The 20,904-nt window shown below is 38.5% G+C and overlaps 1 protein-coding gene across 1 annotated transcript in view; it reads right to left on the bottom strand.

Annotated features, from left to right (window-relative positions):
* The window catches only part of KANSL1 (KAT8 regulatory NSL complex subunit 1), a 171,118-nt gene that overhangs the window by 54,026 nt on the left and 96,188 nt on the right, over window positions 1-20,904 (bottom strand). The window contains exon 2 of the mRNA XM_042783555.1: window positions 11,239-11,380. Coding sequence (XP_042639489.1) covers window positions 11,239-11,380 — 142 coding nt within the window. The remainder of the gene's footprint in view (window positions 1-11,238; window positions 11,381-20,904) is intronic.

Genomic DNA, 20,904 nt, shown 5'->3' with positions numbered 1-20,904 from the left:
ATCACCTAGGGAACCTCATCAAACTACGCCTGCTTAGGCTCAGCATCACATCTACTCCGTACCTCGGGCTGGGGCTTGGTAGTCCACATTTTTTTTCATAAGCTTCCTGGTAAGCACTAATGCAAGCTCCAGGAAAAATAACAGATCCAACCAGTCTTGGCTCTGCATGAATACCCCCTCAGAGAACATTCTAAACACAGATTCAGGGTCTAGAGATTTTGATTCTATCAGTTTGGAGTGGGATCTCAGAGCAGCCCAGAACATTCCGACATAGGCTTTAACGAGCCACTAAACCCACTGATCCATCCCTGGAATACTTCCAGCTCAAAAATCTCAATGACATAGGGAATATAAAGGATCCACTCCCTTCCTCCCAAATCTCATTATTTCCTAGACAAATGTTTGAATGTATGTGGGGATGGTGTTGCTGCTGGGAGTGGGGATTACTACAAAGTAGACATTAAGTAAAGCTTAATTGTTACAATACTGCCTTTTCCTAGATCTTTGTTCATACTGATGCTGTCCTTTTTTTTTTTTTTACGTTTGTAACCTATAAATCTCAATATAAAGAAAACAAAAATCCTCACAACTAGATCAACAAGCAGCATCACGATAAATGGAAAAAAGACTGAGGTTGTCAAAGAATTCACATTGCTTGGTTCTACAATTGATGTCAATTGAAGCAGCAGTCAGGACATTGGACGACGTGTAGCACTGGGCAGGTGGGCCGCGAAGAAACTTTCAAGTGCTGAGGAGCAAGGATGTCTTCTTGAGGACTAAGATGTGCCTGATATTTTCAATAGCCTCGTATGCGTGTGAGAGCTGGACAATGAATAAGGAAGACTGAAGAAGAGTTGATGCTTTTGAGTTGTGGTGCTGGCAAAGAATGCTGAAAGTACCATGGATTGCTAAAAGAACTAACAGATCTGTCCTGGAGGAAGTGCACCCGAAATGCTCCTTAGAAGCGAGAATGGCCAGACTTCGTCTCACCTACTTTGGTCATTTTGTCAGAAGGGACCATTCCCTGGAGAAGGATGTCATGCTTCGTAAGGTGGAGGGTCGACGCAAGAGGGGAAGGCCTTCAAAGAGATGGATTGACACGGTGGCTGCGACAATGGGCTCCAGTATAGAAAGGATCATGGAGCTGGCGCGGGATGATTGGGCAGTGTTTCGTTCTGCTGTGCATGGGGTCGCTATGAGTTGGAAACGACTCGACGGCACCTAACAACAACAATCCTATAAATAGTCACTCATCCTTTAAAAGAACTTTTCAAATCTGCGACTTACTTCCTCCTAAGAATATGTGCTTGCTTAACTGAGTTCACATTTGGTTTATCTGCACTGCCTGACTTTCCATAGCATGGTGACTTTAACTTGTTGTTAGCTGCTGTTGAGTTAGCCACTGATTCATGGTGAACTCCATGCCCAACAGGAAACCACTGGGATCCACAGGATTTTCACTGGCTGTTCTTTTATAAGCAGACTGCCAGGTCCTTCTTCCTAGTCTTTGGCTAAAAGCTCTGCTGAAACCTATTCAGCACTGTAGCAATATGTAAGCCTCCACTGACACTGACATGGCTGTGCTTGAGGTGGACTGGCCAGAATTTGAACTCAGTTTTCCTGCATGGAAGATGAGAGCAAGAATTCTACCCATCAACCTAATTACATCTTACCTTCTCTGTATTTTTAGTTCATTTCCAGAACAAAATATTAGGCCAAACTGTGTATTCGTTTAATTTTGTTTCCTCAATTTGTTTAAATGTCAACTAATGATAAACTCCTTGGAAATTTGGAGAAAATACAGATATATGTGAATTCCCCATATCCTCTAGCAGAGTCGTACATCAAGAAAGAAAACACGTTAACAATTATTTGTTGGATTTTATGTTTAAAGTTGCTTTTTTTCCTTCCCCCGAACAGGAAGACAGATACCCTATTGAGAAAGCTTTATGGTGTCTGGTAGGGACCATCTAATTTTCCCTCATTTTATAGACTCAGAGAGGGTGCAGGTCCAAAGTCATGCATGTCTCAACAGGCCACATCTATGGCAGAACTAGAACTAAGGCTGGCTCTGCCTAGTATTTTTCTTTTGTATTGTTGTTGTTTATTCATATAAATCAACCTATCACTCATTATCCATTCATCAACATTTTTTAGGTGATAGGGATACAGGAGAGAAAGAGAGACCTATCATCCCTCTCCCATTGGGGGAAAAAAAAAACCAAAAAAACCCAGAAACCTATTCCTCCAACTGCTAGTACTGGAGAAGAGAGTAAGAACACTTTATATAGTACATAAGAAGATACAAATGCTGAAGAAAAAATAAAGGACAGTGAGGGGATCAGTAAGTTGGGAGTGGACACCATTTCATATTGGGTGGTCAAAGTAAGTGACACTGAGAAGGTGACAGTTGAGCAAACATTTGAAAGAACATTTGAAAGAACTGTGTCATAAGCATATATGGGGAAAGAGACAATGCAAAGGTTTCAAGGTTTGAGCAGCATGATGGTTTGCATTAGGAAGCATTAGGAATTCAGCAAGGCTGGAATCACATGAATGAGGAGAGGCTGTGATGAGAGCTAAGGCAGAGAGGTAAGATGGGAACAGATCTTGCTGGACCTTTTAACTTATGAGTACTCTAGCTTTTCTTTTCAGACTGGAAGCAGAAGCAGGAAATAACATGACTGACGGTTTAAAAGGACCACTCTAGGTACTGAATTCTCATGAAGACTAAAAGGGGATAAATATAGAAGCCAAGAGAGTAGATACACAGACCAAAGTGGTTGAATTCTGGCTATTATCAATCAGCTATGCAAATAAGCTACTCTGGACCATGAGGGAAGGGGGGTCAGAGACAGAGCGAAGCTTTCTGGCTTCTACAACTAGAAGAACAGAGCCTTCATTAATCCATTAAAAGGTCTTTCCTATGCACATTAGCTTTAATCAAATCTATTTTTGCAAATATGTGCTCAAATGCTATACTGATGCAGGTAACATTCTTCTATACACCCTTCTCCTCGCAAAAAGTAAATTCACTATAGCATACAAAACCAAGCACTAATCTGCTAATTAATAATTCACTTTATTCCAAAAAGACTAAAAGGCAGCTAAAAAAGAGGATAAAGAAATAGAAAGTATTCAAGTGGCTAAAATTCATTCATGCAAGTAACATTTCTCAAACAATTTACCATGTGGTAGGCAGTGTGAAACCCCAAGAATCAGAGAATACATAACAATGATTCTATCCATAAGGAGTTTATCTTCATCTAGCCTTGGACAGAAAGGCAGGCACAGCGTTACCATGACAGCGCTGCCGTAACAGAAGTTTGGAGAAGGTGATAGGAGAGTAGAAAAGAGATGGAGCCTAATTCTGAAGGGGCTGACGGAAGTGAATCTTCACAGAGGAGGTCTCCGTGACTACTTAATTTTTTCCTAAAATACATTTAATACATTCAAGTTAAACTATACATTTATGTTTTATGCCCTTTTTTGTATATATAATGTTATGTTCTACAGAAAAATTTATTTGGGAAAAAAGTTTAATCATGTTTAATAGCCATAAAAAGGAAAGGTTATTATAAGCTAAGAAACCTTCATGCATTCCACTTCACACCTGTTTTGGTAGCCCTGAAACTGGGTTTCCCAATATTCTTTCTGGGTTTAAACTGGGTCAATGCTGCATGCTGTGGTATCAGACCTGAGTGACAATAACCTCAGGGCTCTTATACCTTGAAAAAGCCAGCAACTGGTAGAGTTCAAAGATAAAGACTGCTCTTAGTCTCCATTCTTTACCCTGGTTCCCCCGAGTCAGACCAGGATCCTGCCCGGGATTGTCCAGGTCACTCCCAGGAAGCTGAGGTGAGTTTGTGATTTATTCAAGGACCTAAGGAATTAGGATGTGCCACAAGTACATGAAGTCTTAACAAATCCTTAATAAATTACTCCTCTGTGGAAACAGAAGGCTTATACTAAGTTAAAAAAGAAGAAAAATAATACACTATAGACCCAAACAAAAAAGGAAGGAATGGTAGAAGGAATTGCGCTAATCCTGTTTACAGAATATGGCACAAGAAAGAAAGCAAATATTTTTAACAAAGAAAGAAAAAGTAAGTTGTATACTTGAAGTTGTCAAGGATTTCATTTTACTTGGCTCCATGATCAAGGCCTGTGGAACTGGGCATAATTGCTTCAAAAGACCTCTTTAAAGTTAAGTTGAAGCGTAAAGATGTCCCTCTGACGACTAAGGTGCATCTGACCCAAGCCACTGTATTTTCAACCTTCTCATTTGTATCCAAAAGCTGGACAATGAATAAGGAAGACTGAAGAAGTATTGATGCATTTGAACTGGGGTGTTGGTGAAGAATACTGAAATACTGTAATACCACAGGTTGCCAGAAGAGCGAATTAATATGGAAGAAGTACAGCCAGAATGCTCCACAGAAGGGAGGGTGGTGGGGCTTCTTCTCTCACACTTCGGAAACATCATCAGGTAGGACCAGTCCCTGGAGAAGGACATCGTGCTTGGTAAAGCAGAAGGTTAGCAAAAAAGAGGAAGACCCTCAATGAGATGGACTGACACGGTGACTACAACAATGGGCTCAAACAACAATTGTGAGGATGGTGCAGTGTTTTGTTCTGTTGTACATGGGGTCGCTATGAGTGGGAACTGATTCAATGGCACCTAACAACAACATATTTGCGTTGATTGCTTCTCCTTACGAATTTCAGATAATACGTGGAGTCAAAGTACAAGATTAAAAACCACCGCCACTGAATTTTCAATACAGAGTTAAGATGCAATTTCACCTTACTTACTCTACTCCATCATTCTGAGCAATTCATCTTAAGATAAAACATTATACCCACTGCAAACCACTTCCGTAAGAACCAATCCTGGCTACCTAGATAAGGCACAGCTGTTCACAAAGCCTTGTAATCCCTATTACTACAGGAATCTCAACTGCTTTCCACCAAATTTGAAGACAAAGGTGCTGTTCCCACTCAGCTTCTCTACCCAAAACTTTCAATGTGCTTCCATCCCCCCACTCCCAATAATACTTCCACCCTTAATTAGCAATGTGGCTATGTAATCCCACAGACCAACTGTAATGACTGGCAGTCTCCAGTTACATACACCCAGACTTACAAACCAAACCCCAGGTAAGGCCTATTATATCAAAAATTCTAGGTACATACAATGGTTTGTAGTAACAAACAGGTGCTACTTTGCAATGGACATCAAAACACTATTATTGTATTATTATGTTAAAAATGTTTTTAGTATATCCAAAGTGTTTAATGTTTTTACGCATAGAAAGGTACACTATATACTGTAACAAACATTTGACTAACTGACGTTAGGTACCAACTGTACCTAACTATTCCAACTTACATAACAAATTCAACTTAAAGACAAACTTAGGAAAGGTGTGTGTTCATAATGTAGGGACTACCTGTATACTATGTACTACAGTCAACATTTGATTAGATATGAACCGTACCTAAATGCTCCGACTTATGTACAAGTTGACTTACAGACAGACTTAGGAATAGACCTTGTTGGTCATCCAGAGACTGCCTAAATGTAGTATACTAGACACGGATGCTGAAAATTGCTATGTAAGAGAAAGAAGTCTCTTTTACCAGCAGAACCAGCTGGGTCCTTGTGCACCCCCTTTGGAGATTTATTTGTCCATGTTCCAGAGCAATGATGGCGAGGATATGTAACAGGAGAGTGTGGTAGAAATAAAATGCTTTGGAGTCATACAAATAGCCCCAAGTTTAAAATTAGCTCCATCTCTTTAAAACTGGTGAATTGTAAGCTTTACTCTGAGCATCAAATAAATATACATGAAAAAGAAGGGAAACACATATGAACTTACCTGTATATAGTACATACTCAAGGTACATACATAGTTTTCTTTTCCTCTTCTAAAGCATGGAACTTTTTTTTTTTTTTTTTAAACAAGCTGACCAACTGTGAAAATTAACACAATAGTACGGAGTAGACTACAGCTCCTAGAAACTCTTCTTTTTCGTCCAAAGAGCAACAGGAATCATCCCCAAAAAGAACTCTAAAGATGAGAAGAACTAGATGGTGTCCAGCTACCACTGTCAACCACTCAGAGGGGGATCTATAAAGGAGATTGTGGACAGAGAGGGAGAATAATGTGGAACAAAACTCAAAATCATTTGGGGAGGAAAAAAGGGACAGACGGACACACCCACGGACGGACACACACACACACACACACACACACAGAGACCAGGTTTGCTGGTCTGATAGAGCCTGGTGGAACCACTGAGACTACGACCCCTAGCTGCCCTTCAGGTCTGGAACTGAACTCACACCTGTGGCTTCCAGCCAAACAAAAGACAGGCATAGGAGATGAACATTTACCTGAGGAGAGATCAATCATGGGAGAAAGAAGGGCTGTTTATGCACAGGGACACACAGCTCAGGGGGCAGGAGTGCATGGAGGGATGGGCACAAGGAAGATAACTATCAGGAAGAAGTGGGAGGGGAGCTGTTGCATTGGGGTAAATTGTAGTCAATGTCATGAGACAAAGTGTATGTGAACTGCTGTATGGAAAGTGAATTTGCTCTGTAAACTTTCACCCAAATCACAATTAAAAAAAAGGACTCAAGGTTTATGTAACAGCTTGGAAGGTAATCTCTAACTTCTGACAGAAAAGAGACTATTAACCACCTAATAGGCACACTCCATTTTAAGAAATTAATGTTGACATGCTACAAAGCAAATCCTTAAAAAGAGAGGGGAAAAAGCTCTCCCTCATTTCCCACCCAATGGTATAAACAAGTATGGTAACAAGTATGAACTGTAACTCTACAAATGATCACCAAATCTAGATTTATGAAAAGTCTACACTACATTCTAGTCTACACTCTACAAATCTCACTGAAAATTTCCTTTGTGAAGAAGAGTAATTTTGTTGTTATGTGCCATCGAGTTGGCCCCGACTCACAGTGACCCCTCCTTGGGTTTCTGAGGCAGTATCACTACAGAAGTAGGACTGCCCAACCTTCCTTCCGAGGAGTGGCTGGTTGGTTTGAATTGCCAGCCTTCTGGTTAGCAGTCAAGTGTCTTAGGCACTATGCTACCAGAGTAAAGGAAAGCAACATATCTAGCCCTCTTGGTGAATATTTTTAGTTTTTACTTTTAATTCTTCACTTGCTCTAGCAACCCTGGCAAATCTGGAAGCAAAATGGAAAATGGCACCACAAACCTACTTTATTGTAACACAGCAAAAATAAGTCAACAAAACAGCTATGTGTTTAAAGCTACTGCAATAGCTCTGGAGTTAAGACACTCAAATCTCAGCTCTACACACTTGCCTGTACGACCATGAACTTGACTTGTTTGATCCTCCACCCACTCATCTTAAAATTGAGGATAATAGTAAAGTGCTTAATTAGCACAGTGCCTCGTGCATGGTAAGTGCTCAAAGATGTGTATTAGTATAGTGCTTACGGAAGGACCAAATGCATGTCAATACATCTTTGGGGAAATTTTCACGATGTATTTATTAAAAAAAACACTGTATAAACAAATATTTAATAAAATTTGGAATTTTCTTGACATATTACTCATTGGGGACATCATTCTAGGTTTACTCTTCCTGTCAGAATGCTGGAGCAGACTGCAGAGAGAAAATACATCTCGAAAGATTATTTTGAATATCTTACTTTAAGACCAAGAGACCGAGGCCCAGAAAAATTAAGTGACTTTCGTCCTCAAGGTCACACAGCTACCTGATAGTAAAGCTAGGACTAGAACTGAAGATTTTCAGCCAAACTCTGGTGTTTCTCTAATACATTATACCCTGAATGATAACACTCCTGGAATATCAATAGATGTAACAAAACTCCAGAATAACTATTTCCCAGATATTCAGAAATAGCTAAGATTTTTAAAAGTTTTCCAAAGCTCTGTCATTACTGCTGGGTGGTGAGTTAAAGAATAAAACAAGTGCCAAAAATGAAGTAAGAGTATCTTCTCACATACTGCCAAAATAGTTTGCTAAAGAATGCATCAGGGACATCTAAGCGTTCATCCCTTTTGATGCAGGTAAAGATGTTCACCCCAGCATACTTTATAATTTTAATAAAAAACATAACAATATAAACAATCAACAAAGAAATATAAACAGGATATAGCCAATAGAAATAATGTCCCTCACCCATCCACCCACCCTCCCACACATACACAAAAAATATATAAAGGAAAATGTCTAGGCTACACATATGTTCAAGCAAATTATTTATGTTCAAAGAAAAAAAAAAAAAAAAGTAGAAGATGCCAAAAGTTCATAGTGGGTTAACTTTGTGTTTCGGTTTTTTTGTTGTTGTTTTGGGGAAGGGTATTGTTTTATTCTTTCCCAATTCTGCTAAAAAATGATACATAGTATTTCATCATATGCTAAAAAATGATACATAGTATTTCATCATATCTTAAATCAGGATGCATCTGACACAATTGGCAGCATGTCCTAGTTTATTAAAAATCATTTTTTAGTGGCATGTAACGGTTCACCTTATGATCAAAAGCATCTTAGATTCTATGAAATATGGTAGTTTTATAATGAAAGAACCAATATAATGTAAAGAAATACACACACACACACACAAATATGGGCATGTCTGAATGTGTGTGTGTGTGTGTATAAATATAAATATAAATATATAAATAAAATAGATGAGTCAACAAATATGGAAAGTCCCATTTAACTAATGACAGTAAGAACCTAAAACAAACACGGAAAAGGTGTCCACGACCGGGCAGGATTGTTATTTTCTCCTCAGGATGGGCATGTATCCAGTCACCTCCTAGCTTGGTCACCATTCTAGTCTACACTCTATAAATCTCACTGAAAATTTCCTTTGTAAGAAGAGTTAAGGAAAGCAAAATATCTTGGTGAATATATTTTTAGTTTTTACTTTTAATTGCTCACTTGCTCTAGCTAACTTTTTTAAGACATTAGGGCTTATTTCCCTATTCTAGCTCTATTTAAAAAAAAAAAAAGGTAAACCATCTGGACTTTGCCCTCAGCTGCAATATGCACTACTGAACACATCTGGAGATTTATACATAAACCTATGTTCGAAAGAAGCTGGAGAAACTTTAGTGGCATTTTTAGAAGGGGAGAAAAAAAGAAGCTTAAATGCTTATATACTGGAGGCCAAAAACCTTTTATTTCCAACTCTAATTACCACTCAGCAATTCCACTACATATATACTCAAAAGAATCAGTAGCAACTCAAACAGAAACTTGTACACCAATGTCCACACAGCATTATTCACAGTAGGCAAAAGGATCAATAACCCAAGGATCTATCCAAAGATGAATGGATAAATAAAACATGATACAAACGTGGAATGGAGTATTAGTCAGCCATAAAGAAAAATGAAGTTCTGACACATGCTATAGCTTACATGAACCTTGAAAACACGCTGAGTGAAATAAGTCAGATATAAAAGGGCAGGTACTTTATGATCCTAGTTATTCAACATATCTAGACTAGGCAAACACATACAGACAAAAGTTAATTAGTGGATGCCAGGGTCTAGGGAAAAGGGCAAAACAGAAATAGAATTTCTGTTTAACCAGTTACCAGAGTCAATTCCAACTCACAGTGCTGCCCCATGTATTTGTGTTTAAGGGAATAAAGAATATTTAACACCAGTGGTGATGGCTGGACAATATGGTGAATGTAATTAACGTTACTGAATTGTTTACATGAACATGGTTAAAGGAACAAATGTTTTGTGTGTGTGTGTGTATTTACCACAATAACATTGTTTTTATATAAAAAAGTTGCTGGGGTCTGGATTCATATGCATTTCCTTAGTAATGTTACAGTCTTATATGTTGTGATACTGCACTTGTTTTTAAATGTAATTATAATTTAAAAATAAAAACCTCTCATCATCTTGCTCATCCTGTCATCTTTTGTCCTTCTAATTAACTTGGTGAATTCTGTTCAAAGCACAGCAATCTTTTCCAGACCAATCAGCACGAAAGCAAGACAAAGAAAGTTGCTGTGGCGCTTATTTTTGTTTACAGTAGTCTCTTCATCTAGAACCATGTATTATTAATAAGTTACTGAGTTCAAGCACATCAAGTTAATTTCTTGAACAGATTTCTTTGACTCAAACGCAAACTAAACATTAGACTTTTTCTAAGTTGATTTTACAAGAAAGACTATGCACAGTCATCACTTTCAATAAACACTGTACAGTAAGAATCAGTCCTCTGCAGACAGAACACAAGAAAAATCAAAATCCTAATCAGCAATGTCTAATTTTGTAATTTTGACGGAATACTCCCCCCCATAAAGCCCCCCATTTCCCTTGAGAAAGTAAGGGATGAAAGCTTAGCAGCACATTAGCAACACCCTAAACAAAAAAGCAAAATGACACACAACCTTTATCAGTCATTGCCACTTGTCCATAAATGTAACAAATGAAGGCTGAAGCCAAAGACTTACATTATAAAGTTTTTTTCTTATGGTTCCTTTTAGCACAGATGCCCAAATCGCTTTGTTCTAAACACATGTTCCATTTAACACTATATTCTATTTTCTGCACTATAGACCCTAAACAAATTAAACCATTGTATCAGTTAATATTACACTATTCTTTAAAAAAAAAAAAAAAATGCATTTTATTGAAATATTATTTATGTACAGTGAAATACACAAAACTAAAGTGACATGTTGTTGTTTGCCGTAGAGTCAGCCCTGACTCATAGCGACCCCTCCTTGGGTTTCCGAGGCAGTATCACTACGGAAGTAGGATTGCCCAACCTTCCTTCCGAGGAGTGGCTGGTGGGTTTGAACCGCCAGCCTTCTGGTGAGCAGTCAAGTGCCTTAGGCACTATGCTACCAGAGCTCCTAAAGTGACATAGGTCAATGCATTTTTTTTTCCAGTGCTCCCTCCCCTCTCCCTCTGACCCTGGCAACCAACAAAGAAAATTTCCTTCCCTATATAAACCTTTCCTTGACCCTCCACAACATCGAACTAATACTGTATTTGTCCTTCTGTGATTGACTTATGTCACTCAGCATAAATATCCTCCAAGTTCATCCATATTATGCAGAATATTACACCATTCTTGACATAGTTAATAGACAATGAAGGAGTACGAGGGGGATGGGAGAAAAAGAATAATGGCAGTTTTTAGGTAGGATGAAAATACCAGACACTTATTCCTTACCTTATTAGCACGGATCTGTTTGTATATATCTGTTTGCTGCCGAATTCGATATTCCAAGTCAGAAACATGAGCCTGAAGCCAATTCCAGCGGCTAACAATGGCCGCTCGGTCTGCAGCCCATTTCCATTCTGACCTGCGCCTCCTAAAAGGAAATAAATTGAGTGAAATCCAAGAGAAGCAGTGATATCTGTACAAAATGGGGAGTGGGGGGTTTAACTTCCAAAGGTGCTTACGTTGACTAACTCTACTGCCAGGAAAGACACAAGACTTATATATGTCAGAGGATACACACACTTGGATGAAACCCTTCACATACAGACACTTAGCAAGTAACTGGGTGGCACTGCCTTCTGGTATTCTGATCCTGTGGCAAATAATTTCTCTGAAACTGCCTTAATTTCTTAGGAGATGAAATATTTTCTACTTTAAAATAAGACATATATGAAGAACAGTGATCATTACATATATAATCCAAGAGACTACAAACTATTAAAGCTAATCAAGAATTCAGAAAAGTTGCTGAGTAAAGATCAAGATACGAACCTAATGGTTTGAAAATGTTTTCTACTACAGTGGAAAACATGCCTTTTTGTTTAAAAAAAAAAAAAAAAAGCACTATTCACAACAGTAACAAAAAGCTAAAATTATATAAAAGATCTTCACAAATGGTAATATATTTTTCAGATGACAATTCACATATGTACCTATAAATTCAAATAAATTCCAAATTTCCTAAAATCATGTTTAATGGAAGCTGGCAAGGAGATCCAAAAATGCCCATGGAATAAAAGGACCAACAGCAGAGAAATTCTGAAGAAAATTATGATGGGAACTTGCAGACATCAGAAACTAGATATCAAGACTTAATTAAAAGCTATATAATTAAGGCAGTGTGGTACTGGAACAACGATAGACAAAGAAGACCAAAAGAACAGAATACAGAGGCTCACAACTTACAACTAGATATATAAAAGAGGTGGCATTTAATCAGAGGAGAAAGAGTGAACTACTCAATAAATGGTATTCAAGTGACCAATTCTTTACACAAAGTAAATTTACATGTTCTACTTCATGCCCTAATTTCATAGTTTTATCTTTTCAAATTTTGAAATCTGAAAAATGAACATTAAAATACAGAAGATGATCTTTAGAACTTCAGAGCAGGGAAGGAGTTCTAGATGGAAAGTGTGCATGCCCAACTATCATTCGATTCTGTTTCTAAAATCAAAACTTTACACATCTACATGAGAAGGTTCACTGCAGTAGTGTTTGTAATAGCTGAAAATTAGTCACAATCTAACTCCATTAAAGTAGGGAAACAAATGATTATTAATTCCATTGATGGACTTTTCTATAGCACTAAAAACTAATTATTTAGAACTATATGTATCAACATGATTGAGTCTCAAAAGACATGCTGAAAAGAAAAATGACATAAAAACTAAAAACTAAGCAAACAATAATAAGGATTGTTACAGGAAAGAAGTAAAGGTATAGAAACACAGACCTGAAGCGTAACAAATTCAGGATCAGGGTCCTCATTATGTCTAGGAAGGAGAATGGGGAAGTTGGATTTTAGCTCTACCTACAACATAATGCTTGCCTTCTCTCTCTCTCTTTTTTAAAGATTTGATAGAAATATGGTAACATTTATATAGTAACATATTAACATTCATTAAATGCTAGAGGTAATACTTGATATCTATTCTGCAATAAAAATATTTTACAATCTACCACAAAATTCTTTTTCAAAAAAGGAGAAACAGTCACACTTAGCTCCACCTCCAATCAAGATGTTGTTGTTGTTATGTGCCGTCAAGTCATAGCGACCCCTCCTCGGGTTTCCGAAGCAGCATCACTATGGAAGTAGATTGCCCCATCTTCCTTCTGAGGAGTGGTTGGTGGGTTTGAACCGCCAGCCTTCTGATTAGCAGTCAAGTGCCTTAGGCACTACACCACCGGAGCTCCTTCCAATCAAGATAGCCATACTTAATACTAAAATGCTTCCTATAAATGAATTTTTAATATAGTTCACGTACAGGAGAAATAACAACATAATGCTAATAATAAAAAAGAACAGTATGTCTCTTTATGCTACTAGTAAACACAAATCTAACTACAGTAGAGTCAGAAATGAGTTAATAACATGGAATTTAACGAGTTAATAACATGCAAGCAGCAGCCAGGAAATCAGACTTCATATTGCACTGGGAAAATCTGCTGCAAAAGACCTCTTTAAAGTGCTGAAGAGCAAAATATGTCACTTTGAAGACTAAGATGCACCTGACCTAAGCCATGGTATTTTCAATATCCTCATGTGCATGTGAGAACTGGACAGTGAATGAGGAAAGACCGAAGAAGAGTTGATGCTTTTGAATTGTGATGCTGGCGAAGAATACCTGAAAATACCACGTTGTTGTTGTTGTTGTTATGTTTCGTCGAGTAAGACCCGACTCACAGCGACCCCTCCTTGGGTTTCCGAGGCAGTATCACTACGGAAGTAGATTGCCCAACCTTCCTTCCGAGGAGTGGCTGGTGGGTTTGAACTGCCATCCTTCTGGTTAGCAGTCAAGTGCCTTGGGCGCTACTACCAGACACCCCCATAAAACAAACAAGTCTGTCCTGGAAGAAGTGCAGCTGGAATGCGCCGCTCCTTCAAAGTGAGAATGGCCAGATTTCGTCTCACCTACTTTGGTCATGCTGTCAGAAGGGACCATATTCCGGAGAATAGCATGCTTGGTAAAGTAGAGGGTGAGTGAAGAAGGGGAAGACCTTCAACAAGATGGACAGGGGCTGTGATGATGGGCTCAAGCACAGCGAGGACTGTGAGGATGGCGCAGGACCAGGCAGTGTTTCCTTCTGTTGGACATGGGTTGCTGGAGTCAAAGCCGACTCGATGGCACCTAACAACAACAAATTATTTCTTCCTGTCATGCTATGTGCTTTTTTCCAAACCCTGAATCTTCAAGGAAGCAATATAGTAATAAGGAGAGTCAAATATTGTAAAAGTAATTAAAAACCAAAAGATGATTGATGAAATTAACAGCAATATCCATTTAATGACAGTTTATTCACAGACAAATTTAACAACTGACACAGGCTAGCCAAAATAAAACCTTAATGATGAAAAGCAAAGCAAGGAAAAGATGATTTCTGTCACTCTTGGCAAACTTATAGCACTTCCTCCTCCTTAGTCACCCTTAGTGGACAAGGAACCCTGGCAGTGTCTCCCAATGATCTGATCTCAGCTCATAAGCCTCCTCACCACAGTGTTCCAGGACACCAGGCATTCCACATTGGCAAGATGGGTGAAACCTATCTCTTATCTCTGAATTCAGACATATCTTTAACCAAAAGAATTTTTCTCTTTCTTGCTTAATGTCAAAACACACACACACACACACACACACACAGCCACCAAAACACTTCAATATCTGTTTGAAAGTTTGAGAATACAAAAGGAAAAGAAAATTACTTAAAACAATTCCCTTCCTAAGAACTCTGGAGGATAAATACTTTTTTTCTTTGGTACTAAGGAACAACCCTTTCCAGTTTTCCTGAAGTCAGAAGTAATGAGCCTTTATAGGCATTTTTCTAAATACCTACACAAAACCAAGTCTCTAGGTAATACTTTTGGAGATTGGCTAATAAACTAATTAAAGAAAGGCAGTACTAAGGGAATACTAGAAATCCCTAACTGAAGAACAGACTTATTTTACAAATACATGTGTCATGTAACTGTTTGGAACTGGAAGTGATTTCCATAGAAAGTCACCACATGTTGCTATTCCATAATGTCGCAAAGACCGAGCATCTGCTGAAAAACGGAAAGCTCCACTCTAAGAGGTGAGTCCAGAAAGTATTCTGTGTTCAGAATCCCTAGGTGTACAGTAGAGCTGACAAGGGGCTAGGTTGTGGTCACTGCTTGGTCACAGCCAGCTACCCAGAGCGACCGAGTAGTTGATCCTGAGGGCTTGGGACCATAGTCGCTGGGGACATCAAGCTCAACTGGCATAACATACTATACAAAACATTGTTCCACCTCCTACTTTGGTGAGTAAGTAGCAACTGGGATCTTAAAAGCTAGCAAGCTGCCATCTAGATTCAACGATGGGTCTCTCCTCGTCAAGAAGAAAACCAAAATTAATGGAAACAATCAGTCCTAGCGACTGGTACACCATGCAATCTGCAACCTATACAACTATGAGACCAGAAGAACTAGGTGGTGCCCGGCTACCACTGTCATCTACTTGGAAGGGGATCTATGTAGGAGATCCTGCATAGAGAGGGAGAACAATGTGGAACAAAACGCAAAATCATTTGGAGGAAAAAAAAAAAAAAGAAGGTGGGGACCAGGTTTGCTGGTCCAATAGAGCCTGGTGGAACTACTGAGATTATGGCCCCTAGCTGCCCTTCAGGTCTGGAATTGAACCACACCTGTGGTTGCCAGCCAAACAATGTACAGGCATGTGAGTTAAACATTTACCTCAAGTAGATACATGCCCTGGAGAGAACAATCATGGGAGAAGTAAGGGTTGCTTATGCACAGGGAGACAGCTCAGGGGGCAGGAGAGTATGGAGGGATGGACACTGGGAAGTGGTAACTATGGGGAGGAAGTGGGAGAGGAGCTGTTGCATTGTGGTAAACTGTAGTCAATGACATGAGACAAAGTATATGTGAACTGCTGTATGGAAAGTGAATTTGCTCTGTAAATCTTCGCCCAAATCACAATAAATTAAAAGAAAAAACAAAAAATAAAATGCAAGATTCAGTGGGGAAAAAAAAAAAAGTATTCTGTGTTCAAAATGCCAGCAATATGGGCAGAAAACTGAGCTGTTAGCAAAGGTGAGAGGTGTGTAATTAACAAGTCTGGGGTGAGCTGTGAAGCTGTTACCACACTCCAGTGGCAGAGCAGAACACCACAAAACACTGTTTGTTCCAAGGATAAGAGCTTCACATCTTATGTTTTTTCCTTAACAAAACAATAAGACATACAAACTCAGTTTATCGGAGGTTCCCCCCTAATATTTAAAATACAGGTTTATTACTTCAATAACCTAAGGCTCAAAAATCACAGAAGACACTAATGTAACATCTAGGTAGTGCTTAATGTCATAGGGATTTCTAAAAGAACACAGAGTCCCTAGATTATGATTTGAAAATGATTAAATGTGCTCAGCTATTAAGACTTGATGGCAATGCGTTTGTTTTTTTAACCTATGTTTTACCAAAATATTTGCCTACATACATTGTGGTGAATGCCTAAGAAGATACTCATTTCAACTCATGATTTGAAAATGATTAATGTGCTCAGCCACTAAGCAAACTGTTGAAGGTTCAAGCCCAACCAGAGGCAAAAAAAGTCCTGGCAATCTACTTCTGAATCATCAGCCACTGAACCCTGTAACAGCACAGTTCTACTCTTACACATAGGGGGTTGCCATGACTTGGAACTGACTCAATAGCAACTTTTTTTTTTTTTTTTTTTAAAGAACACAGGATAAGGTTGCGGAGTTATTCTTTAAATATGATGATGATCTGGTTTCTACTGTAGTCATCAATGGTGAAGAGAAAGATCTGGCTTCTAAAATGTGTCTTCAGATTTCGGGGGCTTCTAAATTTTGGGGGTCTTAAGAATAAATTCTAAAACTCTTATAAAAACTTAATTTTCCTGTCTATCATTTGGCTATGTATATTCATTAAAACTGCTTCCAGTAGAATTCATTCTACCTTTTCCTGTTGCTTGCTCTGTGCTACTAATTAGTAAAAAGAATTTTAAATGTGTCTGAGCAAGACATTAAAATGCCTTCTAATGTATTATATTTTGCTGTATACTTCATCTAAGGAGCTCTAGTGGTGCAGTGCATAAGGCATGTGACTGCTAACCAGAAGGCTGGTGGTTCAAACCCACCAGCCGCTCCATAGAAGGAAGATGGGGAATCGACTTCCGTAGAGATTTACCACCCTGGAAACCCAATGGAGGTCTCTATGATTCAGAATTGACTTGATGGCAACGATTTGTTTTTTTAACCTATGTTTTAACAAAATATTTGCCTACATACATTGTGGTGACTGCTTGAGAAGATACTCATTTCAACTCATTATTTTGCTCTTTACTTTTAGAAACTTTTTATTGATGAAGTTGATTTGTCTGTATGTGCTGTATAAGAATTTGCTAAAATTTTGCACTATGAATTATGCTTTTTGGTTACCAAAATGCAGTAAAACACAGTACCAATATTTGCTTTTGTGATTATCATATGAATAGTAAATTTTAAATGTTTCCTGCTATGTACTATTACTTGCTTGCATAAATAGATTTCTTTTATAGGTATGTGAACTGATACTTCAATAATTCTTTTTATAGGGTTAACAGACTGCTAGGAGCCCCGGTGGCAACAGTGGCTAAACACTAGGCTGCTAAACAAAAGATAAGTGGTTTGAACCTACCGGCCGGCTCCATGGGAGAAAGATGTTGGAGTGTGCGTCTATAAAGATTACAGTCAGGAATATTCTATGATGTACTTCTACCCTGCCCTACAGGGTCACTATGAGTCATAACTGATTCAGCAACATACAACAACAGTAGAGTACTACTACATATCCAAAACTTAGAATGTTCTACTGGGTCCAAGAACATATTGTACTTACACGAGCAAAAAATCATTTCCCCTAAAAAAAAAAAAAAAGTTTCTTTATAAGCACGTTTAAACCACAGTGAAACTCCCCCCCCCTTCACAAATTCTGAGTTCTACTTACATACTACTGGCTATCTCAAAGACAAGAGTTCCACTCATAGGCTAGCTCATGTGTCAAACAAAAAAGAAATAGTTTTTGCTTTTAGTTCTTTAAAAGCATCTTGAATAGTATTGTTAATGGAAATGTTTCTCATTCAAAGAGGTCAACACAGGGCCTTTCTTTTCTTCTTCTTTTTTTTAATTGTGATCTGGGTGAAAGTTTACACAGCAAATTCATTTTTCATACAGGAGCTCACGTACACTTTGTCTCATGACACTGACTGCAATTTCCCACAATGCAACAGCTCCCCTCCCACTTCCTCCCCATAGTTACCTCTTCCTGTGTCCTTCCCTCCCATGTATTCCTGCCCAACACAGGGACTTTTATGTAAGATTTAATTTCTCTTAAAGGTGGGGACCCAGACTCCTTTAATCTTACCATAAATTAGAAATTATGTATCAACCTCAAAAGTATCACTGAGATGATGTTTTCTACTGCAGTGACATGATAATAAGTAATGACATGAATCATTTAACTCAAAGATGGATACCATGAATTTTGTTAAAATAAATAAAAATTTATTTTCTGCTAACACAGAAAGTAAAAAATAAAGACCTGCACTACAATATCCCTTACTGCCAACTTTTAGGAAATTAAGAGAAGAGAGTAATATTATGTATCAACTCTTTGGACTCTCTACACCTCTATCTTCAATGTCACAGCCCTGCCACAGACAGCAGAGCAAAAAGACATCAATGTTGGACACTTCCTTTTTCTCAGAGATAAACTACAGCAAAAAACGGAATTATCTAAAAGTGAAACCAAAGGCGAAGGATTAAACCGTGCCCGACACCTAACTTGGTGTTCCCTCTAATTAAAACACTTGGGTTTTATTGGAGTAGCGCTGGGGGATTATACTTCTCATCTCTGAATCTAGAAAAATTTTCAAATCTCTTATTTAAGCAGCAACAAATATGCCAGAAAGACCTGAATGGGAGTAATTCCTCTCTAATTCTGATTTGAGTCTTATACCTGTTCTTTCCTTTTATGTAAACAAAGGTTCTACTAATAAATTAAAAGTGAAATGACTGCCTACACCAACTTAGAAGTTACACAGTACTGTATTTAACCAAAAGCTGGTTGATAAATTATTTGACAAAACATTATGTGCTATTTCCAAGTCAAGGACATCTAAATTTTAAAATCTCCATTATTTAAACCTAGAGAATGAAGTAAATTGAGAAAATCCCAGAACATTCACAGCCAATAGTTGCCAGATTCCCAGAATCTAATGTAAGAGTTGCAAAAGGAATAGACAAATCTTGAAATTACCGAGAGCCATATACAAATATATATACCAGTGTTTACTGCTCAGTTCAAAAGCAGTGTGAAAAGAATAGGAAAAAGAGCAAGAAGATCAGTTCAAACCAAATCCTGACTTTTAGTTACTTTATATGATCCTAGATGTGTAAACGGAAGTACAGCTGGAATGCTCTTTGGAAGTGAGAATGGCCAGACTTCATCTCACCTCCTTTGGTCATGCTGTAAGAAGGGGCCATTCCCTGGAGAAGGATATCATGCTCGGAAAAGTGGAGGGACAACGAAAAAGGGGAAGGCCCTCAATGAGATGGATGGACACAGTGGCTGCAACAACCAGCTCAGGCATAGCAGAGATCGTGAGGCTGGCAGAGGACCGGGCAGGCGGTGTTTCGTTCTGCTGTACATGAGGTCGCTATGAGTCGGAGATGACTCGACGGCACCTAACAACATCAGATATGTAAACTGATAGGTTTCACTATTTATTAAGTGGAAATAATGGCAACATGGGCCTTGGGGGCTGTGAGACTAGAAGGATGGTGTGACACTAACTTCAAAGAAAAACATGTGCATTTGAAAAGAATCATTTATTGAATAAATAGAACCTCAGCTCTCCCTTCCACATCAACTAACCTACCCAAAATAATTTTATCAATCTAATGGTAGTTTGTGAGCTCTGAGGCCGAGTTAGAGTTTGTAAATGAAAGTTTTTGAACTTCACAAAACTTTCATTTACAAAGTTCAAAAGTATGGGTGTTATAACAGGAATGCAATCAATCAACATCAGTTCTTTTGAAGAAGAGGATAAATCAAGAGATGCAAAGAAATCTCTAAGAGGAAAATTCAGGAAACAGAGCTGGTTTCAGTTACCAACAGGAGGCCAGATCCTGAGTTTCTTGAGACTTAGGCTTTATCATGACATAAAAAAGTTCTGCTCAAACAGTAAAACCAAAGCAGCAGATTGGAAAAGACATTCTATTACCAGATACAACCTTCAATATTACCACCCAAATTTACAGACCCAGAAGAAATAAAATACAGAAAAAAAGAAAAAAGACCCAAATTGGCTAGTGTCAAATATCCCACATATTTTAGTTGTAAAATACAGCCCAGGTAGAAAAACTCAGATGAGCATGAGTTAAGAGAAAGTTTGTATTTGTCACTCTAACTAGGTTACATACATCAGCTTTCTAGAGAGATCTGTCATGACAGGAAGCAAATGTACCAGAGCCAACTCTAAACGGCCAGTTCATCCTCACAGGACTCGAAGCTTTATATTTAACCCTTTTGTTTAACCGCTTAGATTGAAATGAGAGTTGCGTATTTAGGGAGGTTATTTCAGCCAAGCATTCAACCCACCATGAGCTCACCTTCTCTTCCCCTTCCTACTTAACAAATATTTAAGCACCTACTATTTACCAGAGATTATAGTAGTCCTGCCCCAGGGTTACAGGTGAGGAGAGACAACTCAGGGACGCCCAAAGTAGCAGGCTGGAAGAGCAGGAGAAAGGGGATTAAAAGCCAGGAAGCCAGAGAGAAGAGCAATCAGCCAAAGGGATTAGGTGAGGAGAGGAAACTCAGGCCCGCCCAAAGCAGCAGGACTGGAGAGC

This window comes from Orycteropus afer, unplaced genomic scaffold, assembly GCF_000298275.1.
Source record: "Orycteropus afer afer isolate SDZICR_OR568_19922 unplaced genomic scaffold, OryAfe1.0 scaffold00018, whole genome shotgun sequence".
Classification (NCBI taxonomy): Eukaryota; Metazoa; Chordata; class Mammalia; order Tubulidentata; family Orycteropodidae; genus Orycteropus; species Orycteropus afer.
Note: the sequence above shows the minus strand (reverse complement) of the source record. Positions and strands in the feature narration are given on the sequence as shown.